Genomic DNA, 22082 nt, shown 5'->3' with positions numbered 1-22082 from the left:
CCCTGCTCCTAGTGGGCGTTAAAAATGATTATACATTGATATCAAACTAACCAGTAGGTTATGATAGGGCTTGTTTACAGTTGTACATGGTGTGCAGGCACCCTAGGGGGCTAGATTTTCCTACTAACATGGAGGACAAGGACAACAGCATATTACCTACTGTTTAGGGCAAAATGACGAGCTGAAGTAACTGCACACATTACTGAGTATACATGATACACACAATCTTGTGATTTATTCAAATCTCTACCAGCTCCAGGGAAGTTATTATATTTAATTTGCCTTTTTATGACCTCCTAAACTGGATGCCAAAGTTAGAAACTGATGTTAAGTGCATATTCCAGAGAGAATAGAAAGTCACTAAAGTCTTGTTTAAACACACCAAAGCTCTGCTCATAAAGCCATTTCCAAAATGCAATTAAAACCAATCAGAGTTCTATGTTGTGGTTGTTCATTTTTGCAACAATCCTTTAAGCTAAAAGTGCTTTTACCTAAACTTATAGGATTGGAATCAGAGGGCTCTCCTGATAAATCTAACAAAAAAAAATCTGAAACTGCCCGTGGTGTATGACTCTGCTCTAAATAAGTGATTAAAACAGTGGAGGTTTGTTTAAGTTACCTTCTGCAAGGTGTATTGATTTTTTTGTACCTAGTGCAGTATTTTTTTTATTTGTATACTATTACATTTTTTTTTATTTTTCTCTTATTGTATGTGTTGTGAGTGTTAACAAGAAATGCCCTTGACACAGTTTCTGATGGAATTGTGTAATTATATTAACATTGTTATTATTCACATGTGGTCTCAAACACTGCTTTTTTCTGAATTTCTTCTTTTCCCATCTGTGTGTTTCCAAACATGCTATTTTGAATTTCCCTGTGCCTCTCTATGTCTCTCCCTGCTTCAATAACAGGGGCCCATGCAAAAAAACAGGGTGAGGATTTATCGGATAACGACGGTGATGAAGATGAAGGTATTTTCCATGGTGAACAAAGATGGTGCATGTTTCTTTTTGTTTCTAGAGTTTTTTTCTGTTTTCCAATCACTTGGTTTTTATGTTTGATTTATTTTTGTTTCTAATTGTAAATGCAATCATCAAGCAACCCTGTCACATTGCAATCTGTAAAATAATGTTGTCTTTGATCAAATGTTCGAGTGTGAGAGAGTGAATGTGAGGTCTTCTGTTCCTAAGCATCAACATTCAGCCGTTGAGTAGAGTGTTTGGCTTCCGAGTCAGATCGGATCACAGGCAGTTGTGAGAGCCTCTTGTTAAGGTGTGGCCACAGCAGCTGTATTTGTGGCGATAATGGCAGAGGGGAAGTGGAGCAGCAGTGTAATATCAGACTGTTCACCAGGTCTGCCAGCAGATTTAGATGAGGAGTGGCAGTTCAGGAGTGCTGCTGAAGAGGATTAGAGGCGAGAGGTGTAGAAAATGGGAAGTTGCTGCTCAGCAATCACATTGTTAACTTTCCATATTTATCTTGGGATATTCCTGGCTCAGGGTGGATCTCTGCCGAGATTAGAATGAGAGACGATTCTTGTGCTGCAACAGAAACGGCTTAAGTCTCTGAATTTGAATCAAACCCTTGATATCGCCCTCGTCTTCTTTTGCCACAGTAGGGCAGATGATGCAAGCATGATTTTTGTTATCAATGTTAAGCCTTTGATGTATACTCTATTTGTTGGACATATTCGGTTTTTGCACATTTTGTGTATATTTGGTGAACAAGATTATATGTTGGAGCGAAGTGGTTTGGGACCTTAGCCCATGTTTAGGGCATATGGACCTTCTACTTAGCAGGAAAACTGAGATGTCACACCAAGTTGCCATATCCTTTCACTTATTTGTCTTGAATGTTGTCACAATTAATGCCAGCTTTGCTGTGGGTCCTGAGTTGGGTTTTAAAACCCAGCTGAGGCCGACTAGCCAGGCTTCTTTCCAGATGTTTAAGGGTTTGTAGTGAAGCTCCTTCCTCTTTGCCAGTGGACTCTTCTTTCACAGAGAAGCCTCACACTGGCCTTGATCACAGAACAGGAAGCGTTGCCATGGCACCACTTTGACACACAGGTGTTTCTTCATTCAAGCCCAGGGCGAGCTGTTGCAACTGAAGCCAAACCTTCAGTTTTCGGCTTGACTGTGTGTATACGTGCACACATGTATGTCTGTCTTCCCTCAAGCAAGCCCACATGCATCAGTGTATGTAGCCCTAAGTCCGTTAAAAAATGCTGACAAGTGCCGATCCCTTTGTCTGGCAAGGCGTTGCATGTGCACACAGTGGCTTGTCTCCAAGCTGTTGTGCAAGACTAGCCTCACTGAAAATGTGACAAGTCTATTCTTTACTGAGCGCAACTAATGCTATTTACAGAGCATCGCCGTAAAAGCACAATACGGCCCCAGCTGAATCTCTGCCGCAGCACTGTAACTAATGCATGTGTGACAAAGTTGGCCATCAATCCCTAAACATGATCCAGAAGATTTTCATTGTTCTGGTGAATGTGTCTGTTTTGAAGTGCCATGGGCCAACACATTAAAGCCAGTGTTCAGAGACAGCCCTCTGTAATTCCCCCCGTTACCTCTGTGAGAAAAATACTTAACTTCACTCCTCACTGAAGGATGGTCGAGTACACTGCACAAACTACAAAGTCCTTGTAAGCTGTCTTACATACTACTGCTCTCACAAGTGGCTGTACTATTATTGCGGGTAATAGCAATCTCCTTGTCTACAGTAAATGTAATGCAAGCATTACCATTGAAAATCAAACATTTGTATTCAAGTTAAAGGCCAAGTAGAATAAGAGCACAAGCAGAACTCATACTCTCTTACTATTTAGCTGATGCACCTCTTATCCACAGATTCTCATTCAGTCCAGAGAGCTGCTGTCTTGTCTGGTTTCTCTGTCTAACCCCCTCCATCTCTCAGTCTGTTCATCCCAACATTACCATGCTGTCTCAGTTGGCAGTCTGTCTATCCTGGGCTTATTCCCTCCCTCCGCCATATTTGAGCCACCCTCCTGCCTGTTATAACCCTCCAGACACGATCTTATATTCACTACGTTTTCTTTGAACAATAAAGGATTTCTCACATTGCCAAAGAAATGTAAGTAACATATGTAATGGAGTAGTACTATTTAAATGTACAATAAAAAGTCAGTGGAACAGACAATAAAAACATTCAACTGAGACGAGGAGATAAGCAAAATGAAATATGTAGGAGAAATATAATGACCTTTTTTATACTGTATGTCTCTCTCTGTCCGCTGGCTGTCCTCGAGGCTCTCCCTCTAAGCCATTCAGTCTGTCAGTCTCTTCCTGTGTCTTTTTATTTGTCCCTCTGTGTGTCTGCCTGTCTGTCTGAGCAGCAACAGTCAACCCTCTGGCACCCCCAAAGTACATTCAAATTCTTCGCAACACTTCCTCCAGCAACACAAGCGTGTGGGCCAAGTTGCTGTGATTTACATCGGCCCACAATCAAGACTCAGTTTTACAGAGGCTGTTATTGCACTGTAAAAAAAAAAAAAAAAAAAGGGAGTGCAAGCTTTCAATCACCTACCTGCTGTTGTTAGATAAAGGTGGGCATGTAAGTAGAGGAAGTCAGGCTGTGTAGGAACTAAATCTCCCAGGTGGAACATGGCAGTCGTGCCGAGGTACTGTGCCCAGAGTTAGGCCGAGAGAGGCAGCGTCCCAACTCCACCTCTAGAGTGTCTCGCACCACTGCTGCCTCGGCCCTCTCCAACTGATGAAAAAGGGATGTGTGTGTATGTCTATCTGTGTTTGGCACTTTGAGACTCTAGCTCTAATCAGGAGGAATGCTTCCACCCAGCGTGAGGGTGCACACACTCAGACATGTACACCCGCATCAGTTAAACCAGTGAAGCGTGCACACATGCACACACTTATACACATAAACAATGCTTGCTTCCAAGCTCTAGAAGCAAGCACGGAATAGACAACACACACACATACACACACATACCCCCACCCGCCCAGAGAAGCTCTCCATAGTTGCTGTGCCAAGGAGCAGAGCTGAGCTCCACCTGCCTGGGTATTACCATTAATTCCATTGCATAGGCCTGACTGGATCCCCATCCAGCAAAGCGCTCAGCTCAGGCAGGCTGGAGACTGGTCGAATCGACAGTGGGGGAAATTCACACACCATTCTCTCCATTCTGCCACTATCCTATTCTCTGTGATGTGGCAGGGTTGAGGAATCATGCCCCTTGAAGTCCATTTATGCAGAGATATTTGGAAGGCTGCTGCTCCTCAGCTTCTTTCCAAGGTAATCATTGCGGCTAATGACTGATCCACAAGGGCATCATTGGAGCCATTTCAAAGGATGGAAGACCCAGACTGTTGCTGTCATCTATTTCCCCCCTTTCGGCCACGTAATAAAACATGTAAAAACGTGCTGCTTTTGATAAATCTAGAGAATAATTCAACAGCAGAGACCAGCTTTGAATTAGTTCACTTTCCTTATGCAGTGCTACAGCACGTCTGAGGTGGTTTGTGCTGTGTGCTCTTCTGTTATGCGTTTATTGGTGTGCTGTCCTCAACCCTTCAGTGGGTTTGTACAGTATAGCATCAGCTTTTGTGGCTTGCACCAAGTACAGCAGGCTTCCCTGAAAGACTAAAGTGTTAGTGTTCGTTCACTCAAGGAGTAAGCAGCTGTCTGTGAGTCTTAGAGATGACAGCACCGCTACAGCCTCCTCCTCTCATCTAGATCCAGGCTAGCTGTAGGGGGCTTTGGCTAATAGCCTTGTAGGTTTCTCACCATGTCTTCTCTTTCATTTTACTCAACCGGCATCTATCCCCACCTCTCTTTCCTCTCTGTCCATACACACCACTTTCTGTCTTCCCTGTTGCCAACATCATATTTAACACACCAGCAAGGGAACAGGAAGTCACCTTCACACAAAGGTTATTCCTCCCATTACTTTTACTATAGCAATGTCAAGACGCATAGAAGAGGCACACACATCTCCTTTTCATATACCCAGTGCTATGTTCAGATTTTCTTTATATGCATAAGTCATACCTCAGTTGCTCTCAGATATGTCAAGTGTTGTGGAGAACACGGTGGAGTCTGACATCCTCCAACCGTAAGGTGCTTTTTCCTGCCCATCCAATCACTCCTGATCATGTGCAGGCTCTGAAAGTCCACTGGCTTATAATAGCAACAGCCATGCAACAGCATTTTTTTCTTTGTGGTCTCCTTTCCCTGTCTTCTGTGAGTCCAAAATGGAACATTATTACTATGTGTTCCTTCACTTCAGCCTTTTTTTCCCCTCCGAGGCCCAGTCACACACAGTGCTAGCTCATTTAATTCAGTATAAAGGAAATAGTAAGCAGACTTTCGGTGACATTCAGAATACTGTCAGTGACTTGTACGACAGCACAAGCTGCTGTATAATTTGGTGTAATTACACTGCCTGTTTTGCAAGGAGCTCCCCAGTTAAACGAAATGCACTTCTTAAATGTGAACATGGCCAGTAATGGACTTGTCATGAGTGAAGCATGAAGCTTGGCCTGACAAGAGCACTACAGTAGGGTGCATGTCATGTCCTGCCACATCAGGATATTGTCACCCCCCCCACCTCAGACCTCACTGATAGCCGCTGACAGCCACCATGTTTCACCAAGTGTTGACACAGTGAATGCCACCGACACTTATCTCCACTTGCCTTTGTCCTGTCCCACTCCAGAGTGTCAAGGCCGCTTCTGGGGGAGCTTAACGTCAGATATATGACTGACTGTTTTCAATGGAGTGAGAGTCAAAGGACAAAAAGGTGGGGGTACAGTGGAGGGAGAGGAAATAAGATAGAGGAGGGAACGAGTGCTCCCAGCCCTCTTGGTGGGTTTCACTTGCAGCAGCAACGCTTAGAGGCTGAGCTCAGGCCTGAGTCATGCCTCCCACTGACACTCCAATCAGTCCAGAGCCACCGTGATGCACCTATGAAAGGTTGTGCTCCTCGGGCTTGCTAAAATTCATGCCCTGTGATATATTTGTAGGTATGACTGCCCAAACCTTCTATTTAAGCCGGTGCGGTGAACTGAAGACTTTTTCATTTATTTATTGCCGATTTTTTATTTATTATCTCTACTGTGATACAATTATTTGCTGTTCGTATGATATGTGCTGGGAGTGTAAGTCCCTGTATTGTAGATGCTGCATGATCTGATTGAGAGAAATATATGAGAAAAGTATGTGTTACATACATATATATATTTCTGTTCAGTTCACTCGTCATTGCACATCAGCTTTCATCTGCATTTCTATCACGTACAGATTTCTTTGTCATAATGAGTTTATTTGTTTCTTGTTTTTTTCCAATTCGTTGTGCATGTGAGTTTTATTGCAAATATACCAGTCTGTGCATTAATGAACCTATCTCTGTTTCTTTTCTAGCACAGAGCTCTGTGCTACATTGTGATGCTGTGAATATTTGTGTTGATGTAATGATGTGTTTGCCTCGGAGAAGTTAGTGAATCAGGAGGCAGCTTTTTCGAGTTAGTCACCTGTTACACCAGATTAGGCCGTCTGCAACAACCGATAAAGCTCTGATCTGATTGGTTAAAAAGAGCTGCTCACCTTATTACCTCTAGTAATTCCGTGCTGCAGCCCACAGGTAGATGTATCAAGAAAGGATTTTTATTTCTCATTTTGAACCAAAGTCCCAATTGGGATCTGTTATATGCTCCTCTGGCACAAATCAGTGTCTGTGAGAACTGTATATCACATCTGTGTGACACCCCCCGCATCAGATCAAGTCAACAAATAGATTAGAACAAGTGGAGCTGCAATGTTTTGTATCACTCTCTCTAAGCCATTTAACTGTTGTCATGGAGACACAATGTGAATCAACAAAAGAGGTGACTGATAACATTGACATGACTAATCTCTTTTTCTTATTTCTGCCCCCTGTTCCGTCTTGCTCTTTGCCATTCTCCTTGTTTCTGTGGCCTATTTGTTTGAGTACCTTGTGTAGGATATGCTGTTTTTCTGCCTTTCTACTGCCCCCTCTTTTCCCCTCTCTGACTGTACCTTTCATGCTTTCTCACCCCCATGCATCCCCCCCCCTCTTGTCTAAGATAAGTGTGTGCATAGAGAAGTGTCAGCTATAAATCACATTTCACTGTGTAGCCTTCTCAGATACCAGCAAGATAAAGAAAGCCATAAATAAGGCCACATCACATACAAGTTATTGCTTTGCTTTTAAACGTAACAGGGCCATGAATAACCAAGGGAATAACAAAAAAAAAAAAACAAGTTGTGAATCAAGGCTGAGCTCTGCTATGAGGGTTACAGAAAAACCGTGTCTCTACAAAATGCATTTAAGTAGTTGTCCTCGGTGTTAGGCATGCTAATGTGATGGAGTGCATAACAACGAGCAGTGCCTGCAGATGGATGCAGATTGGGCTGTGGAGGATGTGGTCTGCGATTAGCTGTTCTTGAGGATTTTGAATTTTGGCTCTCAGTCACCATAGCAACCAGAATACAAGACAACCCTTTTAAATCTGAGCCCATTGCTTTCTCTCTTTTTTAGATTTTTCCCTCTTTTAATTTTATATCTTTATTCCTTTCTTTCCTTTTTATTTTTCTTCCTTTCTTTCTTTCTATCTTCCTTCTCTCTCTCTCTCTCTCTCTCTCTCTCTCTCTCTCTGTCTTCCTCACTTTTTGCCCTCCCACCCCTTCTCATTCTCACCACTCTCAGGGCTTAGGGGGAAAAAAGAGAGGCAGGGAGTTGGACAAAGATGGAGAGAAGGCGGGAGAGAAACAGGGAGAGACAGGGGAGAGTCTGTGAGTGAAAGCGATACAAAGTGAGGGAGGGGAAGGCGAGAAGCTACACAGAACGCGGGGGGAGTAGGAGTGAAAATGAGAGAGAGTTTCTTGTCTTGTCTCCCAGCTCTAGCTAGCCAGCCAGTAATTCAGTCTATTCCTCAAACAGAGGCTTTTTTCTTCCCTCTACCTCTGGATGTGCTTTATCCGGCTGGAATGTTGCTCCAGCTGGATATCAAGCCCTGCTTCGGGAATAGAATAAACAACATTTTACCAAAACTGAAGCACAAATTTAACTGCCTGCAATGCCAAGCAAGACTGTGCAAATAAATTGTTGCCCAGAGATAGGCCTGTGTAAAAAGGAGGTGCATGATAGCATTGTTTAATTAGCCGGTGAGTTTTCCCCATCACTGTCAAGCCAGATTAGCCTTCTCCCTGTTTAGAAATTGTGTCAGAGTACCTCTCTCTTTATTCTCCCTAATGGCTTCCTGCGTGTCTATATTGGAAAGTGGGTCTGCCTTCTGGAAGGCAATGGGAAACCAAATGCAACCATAATAGTTTGGTTTATATCATAAATATTTTATGGTAAATGACCAATTACTATAATGGAATTGAACTCAACATAATGAGTGGACATTAATTTTTTTCTCATAGAGCTGACACGTAAGGCTATTGCCTCCATATCCATTAGTAGGCCAGCAGACTGTATCCTTACAGCTGGTATCTGAGAGGTGACCGTCAGCTTGTCTGTTTGTGGCCACCATGCTCTATAGCTACTGTATCTGAATCTGAGCTGACCCTTGATCGGAGTGGGTGGACGACAATGTGAATGTGTTAATGATGGCCGCTCTTGCAGACATACGAGATACTGGGGCCAAGCCTGTGATGGTCTACATCCACGGAGGATCCTACATGGAGGGGACTGGCAACATGATCGATGGGAGCGTCCTGGCCAGCTATGGAAATGTCATCGTTATCACTCTCAACTATCGTGTCGGAGTCCTCGGTAAGCATCTTTCCTTTTCTTCTCTTTTTTTTTTTTTTAACTTCACCTCCTCCTTCAAGGACATTTTTCTGTGCCATCTTTATAGGGCAGCTAGGTGTAATGAGCACTGCTGATTGCCACATACACTCAAAATAAGGCTGAGGGAAAAACACTGGTTCCTGTGCTTCTTGTTGATGTGGTGCTCGTGTATCAAAATCACAGTAATTGAGTGTGCTGAATGTGGGTTTGTTGTTGTGACTGGGGTTTAGAATAAATTAAGAAATTATTGTAATGAGGTTGGAAAAAAATGATGAGATGGGCGTGATAATGGAGAGATGGAGAGGAGAAGAGTCTGTTAGAGAGAACGAGGGGTTCTCTCTCTGAGTTGCATTTGGTTGCAGATTGACTCACACAGCTGAATCCTCTTTCAGACACTTGCGTGTGTGTGTGTGTGTGTGTGTGTGTGTGTGTGTGTGTGTGTGTGTGTGTGTGTGTGTGTGTGAGAAAGAGAGAGTGGAGAGGCAGAGAGAGAGAGCAAACGAGAGGGAGAGAGAGCTCCATGGAAACAGCTGAGGCAACACAAAATGGGGTTTGTTAGCACACTACCCAAGCTTTGTACCTTTTCCATCCATCTCTCTGACACAACTGATTTTCCTCCTCACATGTTTTTTGTGTTTACTGACTACAAACACTGAATATAACAACATACTTGTTAAGAGTATTGCTTCAGATTTGGACTATCGCTGGCTGCTGTTAACATAAAGGAGTGAGAAAGTGTTATTCTATGTTCCCTTTGGTCAACAAATCCCATAACAAATCTGAAAACCTACAATTGATAACTCTTTTCTCAGTACTGTCAGACTTCTTCATACTGTATGTTGCTCACAGCTGCAAGTGTATTGATTCTAAGTAAAGATGTAAATAATTAAATCTTCACAAGTCACAAATATATAATTCCATTTTAAGCTCCAAGTTCAAGTAAGTAATTTACTAACACAGCTGGGCGCTATAGTTTTTGGCAAACGTTACTCAAAAAGAGGTAAATATTGCATTTGTTGGGGACACTTCAGCAGCAGATTAAATAGAGTATTTCTAAACAGCAGTATAATGCAGTGTAACTCCAGCAGAGAAGTAGTAGAAACCTGACTGTACTGTCTACAAAGCAATATCTATCTAAAGTTTGCTAACATCAGCTAGCATGAGCCACTGTACACTACTGGTCATACGAGACCAAGTAAGACTCTTGCAGCAAAACCCTGAGTGAAGGGAATTGTGTGTGTTTTATTACGTATAAATATTTTATTTGGAAGGGAATGACTTTTTCTTCCTTTTAGAGTTCATAGTATCGCTTTAGTATTCACTGGTTTGCTAGTGAGTATTTATTTAGCTGTATCAGTGTCTCCCAACACGGATGTATAGGAGCCCCATAAGAGGTAAATAAATGAATCTGAACAGTCACAGGATGATTAACAAGATAGGAAAGAAGAAGAAGAAGAAGGGATTTTCCCTTCTTCTTTCCTATCTTGTTAATCATCATCAATCATCATCAATCAATCATCATCATCTGCTATGTTAAATTTTTATTTGTTTTTGTTAAACATTGAATAGTTTTACCTTTTCGGGCATCTACAATGTATGAAATATACAATCTGTGATGAGGTGTCATAACTAGACATTGCTTTGTTTTAAAGGTCCAATATTGTAAAAAGTGAGATTTCCATGTTTTTTTTATTATAAAGCATCTCGAGGTGCTGTATAAATACTGTGAAAGTAAATGAGCCATCAGGATTTCCGTACGGTTGGGATGTCCCAATTATACTATATATAAGAAAATGGTGCTACAGTGCCGTTAAAGTCATTCCCCGGCTGCAATGATGCAGAGATGCCGAGAGCAAAGATGCAGAAGACCTGGAAACACTGACCAATCAGAGCAGATTGGGCTTTATTGGGAGGTGGGTTTAAAGAGACAGGCGCTAAAATTGAGTGTTTTAGACAGGGGTTTAATACAACCATGTAAATATGTTCTGGTAATAACCCAAAATACAAGTATGAACCTGAAAATGAGTATATGTTTCCTTTAAAAACATTAAAAACATAAAATATGACCAGCCTTATCCTAAAGGCCCTCACACACCAAGCCGACTTGGTAGGGCGCTAATTGTTTAGCGGTGCAGATAGAGAGAGAGAGGTCTATTACGGTCTTTATTTTAAATATCACGGTATAGGATATTAGTTTATTAACATTAGTATATTTTGTAATGTGTAGGTATGTAGAGATCTTTTAAAAGACATGTTATTGTTAGAATAAATGTACCTACACAAGTATTTATGTATATGTTGTTGTTTGCCATCTTATGGACATAATGTGACATTTGAACGTCATTTATACCAGTTTTGACAGCTCTTATGTGCATATGATTGATCAGATGAGATAAAAAATGAAAGGAGCCTTGTGTGTACCTCTCATAGTCGTTTGTGTTCACCCGTTTTCAAGCTGAACAGCCAATCAGATAAATTGGCTGTTAGGGTTAACTAGGGCGATGGTCGCTCTGGTGTGTCGGGGCCAGAGAGCTTAATGTCAAGAGCAGGAGGATGACTGAGGAGTGGTGCCTTATCCTCCAGGACATTGAGATGACTGGTGTGGTTGAATCACGCAGACACAACTACATTCATCCTGAGACTCTTTTTTTTGATGGAGATAAGAGCACTACAGCCTATCGATTTTGCCATCATTGCTCGCCTTAGATGCACTGTGTTTTCCTCTGTCATTTTTGTGGAGTACCATTTTGAGCGTTGTAATTAGCCTTCGGGTGGTAAGGAAGTAGGAGCACTGGCAGTGCATGCTGCTTGGTGCTGCTGCCGCTGGTTTAAAGCTAAGCACGTAGACCTAATACAGATTCTTGATCATATTTCTTTCATGGCACTTCAATTATGAGTCAGATGTTTCTTCATTTGCTGCCACATTTCACTAAATGTCATTTAACATGCATGCACACACACACCCTTAAACACCACATACGAGTGCTCTAAGCATGTATTCACACAAACAAACACACAGTGAGACGCAAGCAAAAATAATCTACACATACAGACGTGGTTTTGAACACACACACACACACACACACACACACACACACACACAGAGTTATGCACAGACATACACACATGCACAGTTCGCAAAGCAGCTCTCTTGGTGAGCTCCCCAGCAGCCATTCTGAGAAATGAGCAGAGAAGAAGTGATGCATGTAGTTGAGCGATAATGTCCATCGCTGTAGCATGGTCTGATAATCTCCCCATGGTACGGCTTTAAACTGTTATTACAGACATACTCATAAACCAAATAAAACCAAGGCCAGAGAGAAATCAGACCATGGTGCACTAATTAACACTAAGCTGTCTGAAGATTTTCAGTCATAAAGTTTGAATTGCAATACTCAAAACATGAGAAATTGCAATGATATGTCTTTATTTTTTTTGCAGTTTTTTTAGAATACAATTTGAGCATTAATCTTGTCTAGACAGCATTAAGTGGAGTAGATTAGCTGTGTGTATTGGACACTGCACATTAGCCACTGCACACAGATTTGAAAGCTCTACACTTGCACTGTAACATCATGTCATACGACAGCTACTGTACAGTAGATGAGCACAAATACTTCAATTTTTACTTCCTCGGTGGCTTCAACTCAAGTACTGTCCAGCAGGACTCCCTTCATTTAAATAGTTTAAGAAGAAAAAAAACTGTAATTTAGATGCCACGTTGGGTGACACAGTTACATGTAGAAATGCAGAATAAAAAATAAATATATAAGTATTAATGGAAAAAAATGAAAGCTTATTTAATTAGGCTGCTTAAAGGGATGAGGGAATAATGGAGGCAGAGAGAATTAGACAAGATAATGAGTTTAAAGCGAAAGCAGACAAGGCAACAAACTACGCTTTCTGACACTAATATAGCTCTCCCACCGTCCCAGGGCAACCTGAATATGGCATTAATAATGCAGTAAACACCTATGAAATACACACAACAATCTGAAAACTAACTCATTTCACAGAAACAATAGGCCCCAAATATTCAGTAAACAACAACCCTCACTAACAAATCGGCACTGAAAGCATTGAAAAACATTTTCCCAGGCAAATTTCAACAAATTGGACAGCACCAAAACCTTGGTACATGTCAGTTTTATTTATCTATTGCATTAATTACATTTTCGTTCTTCCATTTTTGTAGCAGAACTATTTCCAGCTTTACAGGGCTTTTCAACAATTCACTCAAATGGAGCAAAGTTATTGAAAGATGGTGCTCAGTGCGTTATGAAATATAGATTTACCATTTGTTTGGTGTTTTTCCAAAAGACAGGCCGCAGTGGATGTAGTCTATATTTCATTGTGGTTTTATAATATGTGCATGGTGGCTTTAGATTCCACAGTGGAAACATAAACACTCCCAGAGAGAAAAAAGGAGAGGAGAAATACTTTGGAAAGACGAGGTAACATGGAGACGCAAATGTGTCGAGTCGCTGCCACTCCAGTTGCAAATAAAGAGGAGTCCACTAAGTTTCCAGTGCCATTCTATCATCCCCCTGCAGCTTTTAGCCTTGCACTGCTGAAATGGTAATTATTGCTTCTAAGGGTAGACCACAATTCTCCCGAGGCTCCATTTGGAAACTTTCATATCTGAACCTTTCACTATTCTGATGAATGAGAATTAATTTAGATTTCATCTTTAATTACTTATCGGTCCACGTAGGATTGTCACCAGATAAGATATGGAGAATAAAGTTTTACACTGTCCGGACTGTCCTGTTCGGACTTGTCACACTCACACTCTGCTCAGGGCAGGGGACCTGAAGAGCAGAGTTTGTTTGCCAAAGAGAAGCAGTGTTGGGATTTCTGCTCATTTGGGTATGTGTGTGTGTGTATGGTACGTGTGCATGTGCCTAGTTGCCGCGCCTCTCTAATGATGTGTAATGAGTCCCAGTCAGAGGGGAGTATCTTGTATCACTGCTCTTTACAAATACAATTACTCACTGGTTCTCCAGAGCATGTCAATTTCCCAGTCCATTGGGGGGGGGACTTAATTACTAGTTTCCAAATGCATTAAAAATTAACAAAGGCTGCTTCTCTTGCCAAAACTCAAGGTGAGATTCTTCCTCTCTTCAAAAAGGAGAATGGTCAAGTACAGTCTGCACTTGTGGAGAGTTTTCACCTTTCACAGAGTTTATTTGTAACCTCTGATGTCTATCTCCCATTATCTCTCTAATCGCAGCCATTTTATAGTGGGACCGTCACAGCTATGGACTGTCGACTCAGTCCACCCAAGTTATTCAGGCCTTCAAAAGAATAGTTTTAGATCCAATCAAAATAACCTAAACCCACTGTATGAGTGTACGTGAGTGCAGCACTGAAGCAGCAGTGCATGTGATGTACCGTAGCACTGATTTGTTCAATTGTCAGAGTTATTCTGTGTGTGGTAAGTCACTCTACCTTTCTCTCTTATGCCCCTCTCCGAAACTAAAAATGGTGTCTGTTGGTAATGCAGGCAGAGATTTGGGGTGCAGAGGATACGTGTGGCTGTGTGTGAACAATATTGCAGAGCAAAAGAGTCTATCACACAAGTTTATATAGTTGTTTTTCACTGACTTAAGAATTACTGCTGAGCTACACTGAGAGCTGAACAGTGCAGTGTGCTCATTGCCTCCTGACTCAGACACTGTATTCTGCAAGATGTTGGTTAATTAGTCATACTATAGGATGTCATCTGGATACTTCCTTTTTGAGGTTTAAAACCATTGGCCTCATTTACACTTGTCATTTCAAGTGTTTTTTGTCCAAAGTCCATAATTTAATACAATTGTGTATACGCATACAGTGGGTACGGAAAGTATTCAGACCATTTTAAATTTTTCACTCTGTTTCATTGCAGTCATTTGCTAAAATAAAAAAAGTGTATTTTATTTCTCATTAACATACACTCAGCACCCCATCTTGACAGAAAAAAAACAGAAATGTAGAAAGTTTTGCAAATTTATTAAAAAAGAAAAACTGAAATATCACATGGTCATAAGTATTCAGACCCTTTGCTCAATATTGAGTAGAAGCACCCTTTTGAGCTAGTACAGCAATGAGTTTTCTTGGGAATGATGCAACAAGTTTTTCACCCCCGGATTTGGGGATCCTCTGCCATTCTTCCTTGCAGATCCTCTCCATTTCCATCAGGTTGGATGGTGAACGTTGGTGGACAGCCATTTTCAGGTCTCTCCAGAGATGCTCAATTGGGTTTAGGTCAGGGCTCTGGCTGGGCAGTCAAGAATGGTCAGAGTTGTTCCAAAGCCACTCCTTTGTTATTTTAGCTGTGTGCTTAGGGTCATTGTCTTGTTGGAAGGTGAACCTTCGGCCCAGTCTGAAGTCCTGAGCACTCTGGATGAGGTTTTCTTCCAGGATCTCTCTGTACTTGGCCGCATTCATCTTTCCTTCAATTGCAACCAGTCGTCCTGTCCCTGCAGCTGAAAAACACCCCCATAGCATGATGCTGCCACCACCATGTTTCACTGTTGGGATTGTATTGGGCAGGTGATGAGCAGTGCCTGGTTTTCTCCACATATACCGCTTAGAATTAACGCCAAAAAGTTCAATCTTGGTCTCATCAGACCAGAGAATCTTATTTCTCATAGTCTGGGAGTCCTTCGTGTGTTTTTTGGCAAACCCTATGCAGGCTTTCATATGTCTTGCACTGAGGAGAGGCTTCCGTCGGGCCACTCTGCCATAAAGCCCCGACTGGTGGAGGGCTGCAGTGATAGTTGACTTTGTGGAACTTTCTCCCATCTCCCTACTGCATCTCTGGAGCTCAGCCACAGTGATCTTTGGGTTCTTCTTTAACTCTCTCACCAAGGCTCTTCTCCCACGATTGCTCAGTTTGGCTGGACGGCCAGGTCTAGGAAGAGTTGTGGTCGCCCCAAACTTCTTCCATTTAAGGATTATGGAGGCCACTGTGCTCTTAGGAACCTTGAGTGCTGCAGAATTTCTTTTGTAACCTTGGCCAGATCTGTGCCTTGCCACAATTCTGTCTCTGAGCTCCTTGGGAAGTTCCTTCGACCTCATGATTCTCATTTGCTCTGACATGCACTGTGAGCTGTAAGGTCTTATATAGACAGGTGTGTGCCTTTCCTAATCAAGTCCAATCAGTTTAATTAAATACAGCAGGACTCCAATGAAGGAGAAGAACCATCTCAAGGAGGATCAGAAGAAATGGACACCATGTCAGTTAAATATGAGTGTCACAGCAAAGGGTCTGAATACTTATGACCATGTGATATTTCAGTTTTTCTTTTTTAAGAAATTTGCAAACATCTCTACATTTCTATTTTTTTATGTTAAGATGGGGTGCTGAGTGTACATTAATGAGAAATAAAATAAACTTTTTTGATTTTAGCAAATGGCTGCAATGAAACAAAGAGTGAAAAATGTAAAGGGGTCTGAATACTTTCCGTACCCACTGTATATGCCTCTCGGTTGGCCAGATCACAAATTTGATTGCAATCCGCCGTGTTTATCCCAGACTACAGGAACATCAGGGTCGGCCCTCCTCCAGTCCAGAAGGACATGTAATGCACCTGAAGCTGTTTGGTAACTGCCAAAAATACCAGAAAAAGAATAACGTGTGCTCGTTAGCAGTTCAAACCAGTCCCTCTTGAATGCATCTTGGATGAATTGGACACTTAGTGTCCAAAACAGATGAAGTGACTGAGTGTAAGTGGGGTCTATGTTGTTGTGGTGTATTCCTCTTTGATGCAAAATGCTCCTGCTTCCATGATTTTATTGCACCACTTTCATAAAAAAAAAAATTGTTTTACTGCGAGTACATATGCAGGACATAATCTGTCTGGGTGCATCTCATTTGTCACATTGGATGTCTGGGATCACAAAAATCGCTCTGTGAGTTACTACGGAATACAATTTGGGATGACAACCTCCTGTGTGGCAAGAGTGAATTGACTTAAAATAAAGAGCCTCCCTCAGTAAGTGTTCCCAGTCTCAGTCATTTCGGTTATCATCTGATATATGAGCTTGGCGCCGAGCGGAGGAATTCTCAAACAGTAGGTGGAAGAAAAAGCGAAGGCAGAGTAAGTTCTCTTTGTCTTTTATTATCAGAAGAGGAGCTGAGATGGATATTTACTTGCTTTTATTTTCATTTGGATGAATTCATCCAAATTAAGCAGGGAACAAAAACATTTATTCATCCTATTAATGTCAGGGAGTGAGGGATTGAAGTAATGGTTTTCATGCTCCAGTCTGCAGCAGCTTGTTGATGCTGCTCTCCTACAAATCACTGCCAGGAAATTTACTCTTAAGCTGCTCTTGCCAGACACACTGCAACAAATGTCTGGCTCGGCAAGACAGGGCCGAGATGGGGCCTATTGTTTCCCAGTGCTCGGCTTTTCACGGTCCAAGAAGATGTTTCCTTTCTAGCTTAAAACTCTTGTAAAGTATTGATTAAAACTGAAGGGGAATAACACTGTGGACTCAGTCCCTAGAAATAATTTAGCCATTGTATCGAACAGCACTTCCACAGCAGGACCTTGAATCTTCATTTAGGATGATTTTTAAATAAAACACTGCTCAAGCATTTATAGGTTGTGTTCTTTTCATTAAATTGTTTTTGATTATGTTGTTTGATGAAAAAAGAACTTTATAGTAATTATTCCTATATTAAATCCTATATAAAGTAAGTTCTCAGATGCAGTTTGCGGCACTGTGGTTTGATTAGCTCACAACGCAATCTGCACCACATCCAGAGAGTGTGCCATTTCAAATGCTGGATACCTCCATGATTGAAAGAATTTAGTCGGTTTTTGAGGGAGGGAACCAATCAAGACTAATTGTGTTTTCACACACTGATGGGAATGTCCAAAATCTGGAACTTCCAACTGGGTTTCCTCACAGAGTTGCCTTCATGCATTATTTTTAAACAAATAAACAATACATTGGTTCAGCTTGTTCCTGTTTTGATCATCATGACATAATTTCTGTCAATTTAGGGGTGGTTGGGTAGGTAGGTTAGGCAGGAGGCAATCTCCCCCGATTGCACCATTGCTACATTTTTATGTATAAAAAAATAAAGTCTGAGTGATTGATTGATGAAACAGTATAAATAGACTGACATTTTGAAGCTTAACAGGCTAATATAGTTAAAGTTATAATCCTTAATATTTTCAGGAAATCAATACTTTTGATACTTGGTGTATTTTAGCAATAGCCATTCAATGAATTTACATTCCATAATTACCTCGCTATATAGTAGTTTATTGTTAGTGGCAGCATACGCCATTCAGATTACCTACACACAAACAAGATTCACAGGAAAGAATGCACGCATGTAATCACTGTTCAACATTACTGTTCACTCTCCTGCAGTCACATCATCGTTGTATTAATTAACTTACTGATAATGCAAACAGAGTAATTCCTACAGTACAACCTCTAGCTCACATTAAAAGCAACTAACTGGCAAAACCTGCGATGGCATGTATAAGAAGCAGGCACTGGAAATGCAATGTCTTTGAACGTAGCACCGACAGCAATGCGACCACAAAACAAGACGTCGTCATTTCCGTTTTTTTTTGTAGTTTTAAATATCGTAAGATGATTTTTTGCATATTGGATATTGTGGCTCACAGCTGTAGATAATTAATTTGTTTCATTCAGTTTCATTGGCTACATCTGCAGAAAAATCACAGTTACTAAGTTAGAAAGAGAAATATGAACACAGTGAGGCAGCAGAATAAAAGTAGAATAGGTTCTAGAAAAGTCTATTAGGTTCTCCTTTTTTATTTACCTTTTGATCACTCAGAAACAAGTATTCGGGCTAATTATATGGATACTGACTCAATTCCAACTTTGACATGGTCAGCCCAACCCCACTGCCGGCAGACATAATGCTTAATTCATTTTTCAATTTTCCATTGCTATGAAGCATAATCAGTTGTGATATGTTGAACAGCTGATATATGAAATACCTTTAAAACATTCTGAGGTTAACATGGTTTTACGGCAGTTTGTGAAATTGTCACTTTATTTTTAATCTATTGATTCGTGTACAACAACATTGTTTTTTTGTGGTGGCCAGCACAAAATGGGAACCATCTATACAGAGGTTGGGTTTAGGAAAAGATGAACGGGGGAAGCAAACGTCACACCGAACGCAGCACTAAATAAGGCAAAATCATTCGCATTACAATCTCAAGTACATTGAGGGGCACAAAATGCCACATAAAAGTCATTGCAGTCTGGGTAATGGGAACTGCAAAGTTTTGTTTCTCCACTCAGATATTGACTCCTGGACTGAAAATCAGTTAAATGAAAATTGTACAAAGTCTTTGAACAGATATCACTCTGTCAGGAGATAGCACAATCAAGATATATTGTATACCTGATGGTGAATATTTGTATTTCTGAGACTTTTATAACTTTAGTCTATTCCCAACTTGTATTGGGCTTCTTGTTTATGGCTCCTGAAAGATCTATCTGTGGTAATTCGTTGCTTGAATGCTGTGTTTTGCTTCATGCTCTGCTCTAGGAGGGAGTATGGGATGAACAACAACAACAATGGGACGGCGGAGGTTGGGTTTAGGAAAAGAACAATGGGGAAAGGACGCGTCACACACCGGGAGACGGCCGCGGGGGACGCACAACAATAACGGGATGGTGGAGGTTGGGTTTAGGAAAAGATGAACGGGGAAAGGACGCCTAACACGCCAGGAGACGGCCGCGGGGTACGCGCGACAATAACGTGACGGTTGGGATTAGGAACACAACAACGGGGAAACAAAACGCCACACGCAGGCCACGATCCCCGGTCTCTGGGGTGAAAGTCCTGTGTTGTTTGACCCATCCACCACCCCAACCAACCTCCTTACGTGTATTTTCGGCATTTGATACTACTCGCTACCGTAGTCGTGCTGTGATCACGAAATATGCTTCCCATTGAAATACTTTAGTTTACATTTTCGTGCTGGCCACCACGAAAAAAACGAGAAAAACGTGCCCGTGTACACGAATCAATAGATTAAATAACGAGACCATTTCACGAACTGCTGTGAGACTGGGTTGCTGAGGTACTGTTTCTTTAAGTCTAACCACCTGCTTAGAATAATCATAGCAGCGTTGTGTAAAGATGTTCTACACTGAATGAACAACAAATTCCCCCCCTCAATGTTGTGACTTGAACTCACATTTCTGATGTATTTTTAATGAGAATTTGTCCTTCTTTTTCATCTTACAACAAATGGAAACAGGAACAAAGCTCATTATATTTCATAAGCCTGACATTTCAGAAAACTGTGACATTAAGAAATCAGTTTCTACGGTACAGTAGTGATTTTCACTATGCAAAACAAGCTGTGCTGTAGCACTGCCCTGAGATGAAAACATGTTTCGATGATCGCAGTACTCCCACCAAAACAGTAAATATGCATTACAAAGACATCAAAGAGCTAACCAGACAATTGCTTTCATCTGATCAAGGGGTCCTCTGCAGCGTCTCATGTAAAAATGGAACATTTCACCCAAAGATGGCAATATGAAGTGCACAGATGGAACGGTGGTTCACTGAAGGAAAATGTTGACCTTATGTCAGTTTTTGTGGTCGAGATTCTTTATTGATGGATGTTTGACCTTTACTGTACGTGATGGAAGACGTGCTTCTTGTGAACTTGCATCCTAAACATGAGTAAACATTATTCTTATTCAGTTCAAAAATGAAGGTTTTGCGAGTACAAATATGAGTGGCTCCTCAAAGACAAAAGACTAATATGTACTGAGCAGCTATCTCGCTCGCACTGACATGGCATGGTACAGCAACAAGAGATGGCATTTCCTCAGCACAATCTGACCTAATACTGATTCAGGGGAAGAGCTGCAAATTCCAGGTATGCCACTAGCAGCCAATGTTTTTCATATTTTCAAGTAGTCGTTAAATTGATTGTATTTGAGTGTGAGACTCAAAGTACCCAACAGGCTATATAATGCAATGCATGCACAGTGGCAGGTGTTGCCAATGCAGTGATTAAGCTATTCTTTCACCTTTGGTTTTTGTGGCAGAGGCTATAAACTTGCACAAATAGTTTTGTGTGAATCCCTGGCTGGCCTTTGCCTTTGCTTTCAGAGCCAGATGCCCTATTAATAGCCACACCAGTAAATCCCTAAATATATTCACAGCAACAGGGGCTTCTGTGTGACCCGCTATACTGGTTTATTGCCCAGCAATTGCAAAATGATCTTGGTTTCTCAAGGATATAAATTGAAGGTCCCCTCAACCTTTAATGTGTCATTGCATAACACATTAGCTATATAACATCATGATAGTGGAATGTGTAGCTGTTATAATTTATGTGTCACCATACCCCCTGGGTCATACTAAACTACATAAATACTCAACTAAGATTTCTGAACATATCTGAAAAGTTCTAGACTCAAGTTCTACAGTAAATGGATTAAATGGCAGCACTAAATAAGGCAAAATCATTCACATTACAATCTAAAGTACATTGAGGGGCACAAAATGCCACATAAAAAAACATTGCAGTCTGGGTAAATGGAATTGCAAATTACTGTTTTGTTTCTCCACTCAGATATTGACTCCTGGACTGAAAATCAATTAAATGAAAATTGTACAAAGTCTTTGAACAGATATCACTCTGTCAGGAGATAGCACAATCAAGATATATTGTATACCTGATGGTGAATATTTGTATTTCTGAGACTTTTATAACTTTAGTCTATTCCCAACTTGTATTGGGCTTCTTGTTTTTGGCTCCTGAAAGATCTATCTGTGGTGATTCATTGCTTGAATGCTTTGTTTTGCTTTATGGTCTGCTCTAGGAGGGAGTATGGGGCTCCTAATGGCAGCATTGCTTTTCTTCTTAGTGCATTTGTCCTTGAGGGATTTTTAACTTCACAAACAAAAAACACACAGGCGCTTTTTCTTCCTCAGGGAAAAATGCGTACAGGTAACAGCCTTATCGAACAGAAGCCAGCATGTACACCTTTCAGATGAGCCCAGTGCAGTATGTTTGATCATTCAGAGAAGATGGAAAAAAATGTGTGAATCTAAAACTCCCTCTTTTTTTAGGTTCTTATTGCTTCTCAGCAGCATTGTGAAGGGTAGGAAGGGGGAGAATTAGAGTGCCGGGTACAGCAAGCGGAAGGGCGGAGGCTAAGATTTGTCCATCATCAGGTGTGTCCTGAGACAGGAATGATGTGTGTAAGAAGATATATATTGGCCAGGCAGGTAGAGGTACTTGCTTTTTGTCTTGTAGAGGCA

At 41.3% G+C, this 22082-nt stretch overlaps 1 protein-coding gene across 10 annotated transcripts in view; it reads left to right on the top strand.

Annotated features, from left to right (window-relative positions):
- Positions 1–22082, top strand: part of nlgn3a (neuroligin 3a) — a 100404-nt gene that overhangs the window by 11136 nt on the left and 67186 nt on the right. For 4 of the 10 annotated variants that reach the window (XM_078261497.1, XM_078261496.1, XM_078261490.1 and 1 more), the window contains one exon: positions 8630–8779. In XM_078261497.1, coding sequence (XP_078117623.1) covers positions 8630–8779 — 150 coding nt within the window. Of the gene's footprint in view, positions 1–911; positions 984–8629; positions 8780–22082 lie in introns of all 10 variants that reach the window. The other 6 variants (XM_078261493.1, XM_078261488.1, XM_078261487.1 and 3 more) reach the window with 3 other exon arrangements.

Source organism: Sander vitreus, chromosome 10, assembly GCF_031162955.1.
Source record: "Sander vitreus isolate 19-12246 chromosome 10, sanVit1, whole genome shotgun sequence".
Taxonomy (NCBI): Eukaryota; Metazoa; Chordata; class Actinopteri; order Perciformes; family Percidae; genus Sander; species Sander vitreus.
Note: the sequence above shows the minus strand (reverse complement) of the source record. Positions and strands in the feature narration are given on the sequence as shown.